The 6,507-nt window shown below is 48.8% G+C and overlaps 1 protein-coding gene across 1 annotated transcript in view; it reads left to right on the forward strand.

Moving 5' to 3' along the window:
* The window catches only part of LOC117047840 (cysteine-rich protein 2-like), a 75,374-nt gene extending 69,384 nt beyond the window's left edge, over positions 1-5,990 (forward strand). The window contains exons 10-13 of the mRNA XM_033151066.1: positions 2,162-2,256; positions 4,198-4,255; positions 5,515-5,562; positions 5,671-5,990. Coding sequence (XP_033006957.1) covers positions 2,162-2,256; positions 4,198-4,255; positions 5,515-5,555 — 194 coding nt within the window. The 3' untranslated portion in view covers positions 5,556-5,562; positions 5,671-5,990. The remainder of the gene's footprint in view (positions 1-2,161; positions 2,257-4,197; positions 4,256-5,514; positions 5,563-5,670) is intronic.
* Positions 5,991-6,507: the final 517 nt, after the last annotated feature.

The following is a 6,507-nucleotide window of genomic DNA, read 5'->3' on the forward strand; positions in this document are numbered from 1 at the left end:
TTCTCTTTCTGCATGCAGTGGATATTTGCCTGATTTTGTTGAGTTTTTCCCTACAATTTGTGGTTTGTGATGTGGAGACTTTTGCTCTTAGATTTCTAAATGTCAAAGAGCAGGACCACAGTATTCCAAAGTGGCAAAGCTGTTACACTGCTACAAAAGGAAATGAACTTGCAGGAGCACCTCAAGGCATGTTTGAAATTGGGTAGTGCTTGGAACAATGGATGTAGCATATCTTAAGTGTGAACATAAAGCTAAACAATGTTGCTGTGAAAAATCTAACCCTTGTCCCTTGGAAAATATTTGTGAGCTGCAGTAGTTGAAAGAGCCTTATTAAAATGACACCCTTTGTAAATAGGACTAGGAGGGAAGGAGATCCATTGTACTGGTTGGGGCTTGAAATCACAGAATGCTTGCCTCAGTGTTTGACTGAGTTGAAGTGGCAAGTGAGTTCAAATGATACTTGCGGCAGGAGAGGCTGTCTGCCTGCAGTTCCTCAGAAGCTGAACATGTAGGTGATCTATTTGGACAAACGTGTCACAGCAAATTCCCAAGTTCTTGGTTTGGGACATGCAGCATTCAAAATTTGCCAGGTGCCAACCTAGCAGTTCGAAAGCACGTCAAAGCGCAAGTAGATAAATAGGTACCACTCCAGCGGGAAGGTAAACGGCATTTCTGTGTGCTGCTCTGGCTCACCAGAAGCGGCTTAGTCATGCTGGCCACATGACCCGGAAGCTGTACACTGGCTCCCTTGGCCAGTAAAGCGAGATGAGCAATGCAAACCCAGAGTCGGACACGACTGGACCTAATGGTCAGGGGTCCCTTTACCTTTACCTAAGCACATTTTGCACCTGGCTTTCAGCCACTTGCAACCAGGTGAAGATGCCAGGATGTCGTCTGATCTCTCTCCCAACTGGAGGTGCGTGTCTGGAGATCCTTGGATCTTGACTGTTTTCACACACCAGCAACACATCCTGTAGAATTCTATCTGTACTGTTTTATCTGCACAATTAGAATGAATCCCAGGAACTGAAATGTATGTAAAAATATGGCTTTCGAGCCGTCTGCCTCCAAAATGGCAACTAGGTATTCCATTTTGGTGACTGTAACCCTGGTTTAAGGAGCCACTAACACTGAGTGCTTGTATACTGGGTGCCTCAGGGTTCCGTTCTCTCCCCCATGCTTTTTAACATTTATATGAAGCCGCTGTTAGAGATCAGGGGGTTTGGGCTCCCTGGTCCTGAATGGGGTAACTGTGCCCCTGAAGGACCTGGTGCAAAGCTGGGAGTCATTTTGGACTCACAGCTGTCCATGGAGGTGCAGGTCAATTCTGTATCCAGGGCAGCTGTCTGCCATCTGGTACGCAGGTGAGACCCTATGCCCACAGACTGACTCGCCAGAGTGGTGCACATTCTAGTTATCTCCCGCTTGGACTACTGCAATGCACTCTATGTGGGGCTCCCTTTGAAGGTGACTAGGAAACTGCAATTAATCCAGAATGCGGCAGTTAGACTGGGGACTGGGAGTGGCCGCCAAGACACATAACACTGGTCTTGAAAGACCTACATTTGCTCCCAGTACATTTTTGAGCACAATTCAAATGTTGGTGCTGACTTTTAAAGCCCTAAACGGCTTTGGTCCAGTATACCTAAAGGAATGTCTCCACCCCCATTGTTCAGTCTGGACACTGAGGTCCAGCTCCGAGGGCCTTCTGGCAGTTCCCTCACTGTAAGAAGCGAAGTTGCCTGGAACCAGGCAGAGGGCCTTCTCAGTAGTGGCGCCCGCCCTGTGGAACGCCCTCCCGTCAGATGTCAAGGAAATAAGCAACTATCTTGCTTTTAAAAGATATCTGAAGGCAGCCCTGTTTAGGGAAGTTTTTAATGTTTAATGCTGGGGCTATAGCTTAGTGATTGACACATGCCCTGCAAGCAGATGGCCCCATTTGCCACCCCTTGACTTCCCAGTTTGAAGGATTTCAACCATGCAGGACAGTTGCCAGCATTGGTGGGCTAAGGAAGGTGGATGTGCATTGGAGCACCTCTGCCCTCTTCCAGCTTCCCATGTGGGGGGCGAGGGTGGGGAGCACTGACAGGATGCAGCCTGAGGTCTAGGTTTCTCTGAGTCATTTCATAATTATGTCTTGTTTGTGTCCCTGCTGCGGTAGCTGAGAAAGTCACTTCCCTGGGGAAAGACTGGCATCGGCCGTGCTTGAAGTGCGAAAAATGCAGCAAGACTCTGACTGCAGGTAGCCATGCAGAGGTAAGTTGAGGGTTGAGGTGGCTGCTTCTTGCCTGCACAACAAACTTCCAGGTGGAGCCAGTCTGCAGAGTAACTGCACATGCCCAGGTGGCTTTTTCTGACATGATGCTTCTGAGTAACTTGCAGAAAAGATATGCAGGTGTCTCTAAAGTGGGTTGAGCAACAGAAGCAGAATTGTGATGTGTGCCTGCTCTGACAGATTGTGCAGATCGCCTGCTAACTAAAGCCACTCACTGGCTTCTTCGTCTTATTATTATTACATTTATATGCCACCTTTATCTCCCAAGGATATTGCAAAATGGACTTTATGAGTTGGAGGAAAAGAGGACCACAAAAACATTTCTTTTAACTGGTCTCCCACCTTTCAGGAATGCATGTATGCCCCCCCTCCTTCATGTAGGAGAGGGAAACAATTCAGAAGGAATGCTGGATGACAGACAGCCTTATTGTTCAGATTAGTTGGCTGCAGGTCGTGTTTGTGCTGCCAGGGTGCCTGGTTTTCACACCACGGTAACCACCAGCTAACAAACAAATCCCTGGTTTGCCACGCCCTGTTTCTCATGCTCGTGGGAAGGAGCAAAGCACTGACTGCAATGATTTGCCACTTGGATCGCCCAACACTGTGCACGGCCCCTCCTGATTACTATAGAGTTACAATTATTATTACTTTAGTTTAACTTTGGGGAGAGAGAGTCCCGTTACTAGTACTCCCAGCCATCCTGCTCCCTTCTCTCTGTGCAGAGGCTGAGCAGAAAAGGAAGAGGTGGTGCAGCTGGAACGATGCTTTGCAGCCCACCCAGCCCACCCAGCAGCCTCTTTTGAGAACAGGAAGAGGGGAGCGCATGGGGAAAGGGAACTGGGGCTGCCTGCCTTGGAGATGCTGGCGGGGCAGTGGGGTGGGGTGCCTGTTTGAATGGCTTGTGTGTTCTTCCTGAGTGGGTGCGGGTGTGTTGTGTTACCATGGTGTCTTTGTGAGAGTTTATTGTGAGCTGTGGAATGAGAGAGTTTGGCTTTCTTCCTGGGTGGGGGAACTGAAGGTTACCCCCCCTCTCTCTGTGTGTGTGTTTTAAAGGGAGTCAGAGGAGATATTCCTGGGTAGGTGGGGGGATGTGGAGTGGGAGTTTTTGGAGGGGTTGGTGGCTACCCCTGCTTTGCCATTATTTGTGGATTCCACTCCTCTGGCTGGCCTGGCTTTTGCCCCAACAGTAGACAGGCAAGCGAGGCTCTGCCTTCTTAGCCTCCAGCAGGAATTGGTTGGTGGCTCTGGGTCTGCCCCCCCCCCAGAGCCGTCTCATCCATAGAAGCCGGTGGCGCGGTGCGCCAGGGCGCTGGGCGCCCCAGGGGCGCCCCCGCGAGCCCGCCGGCATACCGGGCTCCTCCTCCCCAACCCGCCCCCGCCCCCACGGGCAGGCGGGCACTCGCACGCCGGCGGGCGGGCTGTAAGCCGCCCGCCCTCGCCTCCCAGAGCCCCAGCTGGAGCGCTGGAGCGGCGCGGGGCTTTGCGCGACCTTCCAGCACTCCAGCTGGGGCTCTGGGAGGCGAGGGCGGCCGGCTCGCGCTCCCGCGCGCAGCCGGCCGCCCGCCCAATGCAGCGCGAGCTGCCCAGCAGCGCCGCGCCGTCCAGAGCCGGCCGCCCTCGCCTCCCATCCCGGAAGCGCTGGAAGGGCGCGCAGAGCCCCGCGCCGCTCCAGCGCCACGCCCCTCACCCCCCGCTCGCCCACCCCCCTCCCAAGGGGCGGCAAGCGCGGGAGGGAGGCGGCGGAGAGGCGGCATGGCGGGGGCGCCGGAGGGATAGCCGCGCCAGGGCGGCAGATCCCCTTAAGACGGCTCTGCCCCCCCCCCCGTCTTCCATAGATACTACAATCCCCCAAAGCTGGACTCAGTTCCATCAACTGTCCCGTCTTCCCTGCTTCCTCTGAGATGTTTGTATTCTCTCTGCAGCATGATGGGAAGCCTTATTGCAACCACCCTTGCTATGCTGCCTTGTTTGGACCAAAAGGTAAGATTCCTCTGGACAAGCACCAGCTCATAGGAGGCAGAACTCTCTCTCTCTCTCTCTCTGTGAAGATGGAGTGAAACCGGATGCTGGCCGGGCTGCACATGAAGTGCCTCTGCTGTTTGCTGTTGTTCATTAATGTGTGGCAGCCATATGGTGACAGACTTTACCGTCACATTTGAAGATTGCCTTGGAGCTTCCTAATCCAATTCCCACCCAATCGCCTTTGCAACAGGTCTGAGGCTCCATTTCCCATCTCTTCACACCTTAGATGATTCTGAAGAAATGGGGAAACACTGGAAACAACAACACATTGTAAATGCTTATTGATATTTTTACAATTTCCATTCAGATAAAATCAGAGTATGCAGCTATATGTTTAAAATATCTACAAAACTAGATATTTAAAATATCTACAAAACTAGGGTGGGTCCCAACATTAAATGCTTTTATTTAAAAAAAATAATGTAAGACAATCTACAGTATTAGAGAATAATAATTATTATACTGAACACTCAGATGCAATATATATTTCCACACTAAGTCTATGAAATGAGCATACAGGTAAATTGCATGTGAATTCTTCTTGCTTTGCCTTTTATATTCTAAGTTGTAAATGATACATTTTACATTGTTAAAACAGTAAAATAAGATTATTTGATATGCTTTTCTGAGAAACACCAGGAAGAATCTGTTTTTTTAATGGCTTCAACATTTCCTGACATGGCTGGTACCAATGGCAGAAGGGTGTGGACATCCCCAAACTAGGATTTCTGCACCCTTTCACTAGTGGGTCTGGGAGATTATCTTCAGTCTCTGTTTGAGAGGCTAATTGCTGCAGAAGAGCCAAATAGCCAAATGTCCCCTTTGGAGGAGGAGTATGTTGAAAGAGCTGCCTTTCCATGTGGCAGGAGGGATTGAGGAAGCAAGCTCCTTGGTGATCATGGTCCACCAAACTAGAGATGTAATGTCCTTTCATTAAATTAATATGACTTTTCAGATCCCTGGATAGCTATGGATGATGAACTAATCTTATCCCTTGAGGGAAAAACCCCTTTTCTGTACATGTCTGGAAGGCTACAACAGAGGGAATTGCCATTAGCTTTAAAAAGTCCTGGCAAAGCACTCCAGATCCCTCTTCCTGACCTGGCTTAGGCCCATTCAGAGCCTCGTCTTGGGTGGCTCAGGGGTCAGAGTGGCTCTTTTCATGGATAGATAACCAGATGTGGAATTAGTATTGATTTTGTCTGGTTTCCTTTCAGGGTTTGGCCGTGGAGGGGCTGAAAGCCACACCTTCAAATGAAGTTCAGGTAAATTACTGTTGTGAGAGCTTCTTCTTGATAGACCCAGGATTGCTTTTGTAGCCCTGATGGCTTAGATCCATTTTGCTCACAGTATTCTCTTTGGCTTCTTTTTAGGGCTGTAAGGATGGAATTGGCTGTGGATTCCGGCAGTTTCACAAATCGTAATAGCCGCAATGTGCCTCTCCCCCACCCCAAGCATGTAGCAAGCTAGCTTATTATGAAGGCTTTCAAAAGAGGCATCATGCTAGATAACTGGGAGATTTCCTGCTCTGTGTAAGTGGAAACATACTTTGAGGTGGAGACCAGAATCTTTTTTCCTAATTTTAACACGGAGAGTTTCTTGGAAATGAATTCATGCCCAAAGCCTAGCCCTGCTTTTAGACTCTGCTGTCCACGATGATGATTGTGTCTCAGTAATAAAATCTTGATTTGAAGAGGTTTGCTGCAGTTCATCTTTGGAAGGGGGGGGGAGGTGTGATGTGCTTGTATTTGCTCAATATCTTTAAGAAAATGCTACCCTGGAGGCTCTTGAGCAGACCCTTTGAGATCTCCTTTGGAATCCCAGATGGAATGGATACTGGCCATTGCTGTGGGGATGTTTAGGATAATAGGAAAGGAAATATCTGTTAAGTATTATCCTTCCTTCGCTCATGCTAGTGACTGACATAGCAGAGCAAATCCCCTCTATATTCATGGAAGCTGGCTGGTAGATTCGTTTGAATCTCTACAAAAGGACTAATCCAATCTGGTTTGCCCAGATGGATTATTTCTGGTGTCCCCAGAAATAATAAACATTAATGTAATGTAATGTAATGTAATGTAATGTAATGTAATGTAATGTAATGTAATGTAATAGACTCACAAGTCTGTATTTAAAAGTATAACAATATGTATACTTACAAGTTCTTCACAGGCTACAAACATATGTGGCTTACATCCTTTGTGAGGATG

This window comes from Lacerta agilis, chromosome 6 (assembly GCF_009819535.1).
Source record: "Lacerta agilis isolate rLacAgi1 chromosome 6, rLacAgi1.pri, whole genome shotgun sequence".
Lineage (NCBI taxonomy): Eukaryota > Metazoa > Chordata > Lepidosauria > Squamata > Lacertidae > Lacerta > Lacerta agilis.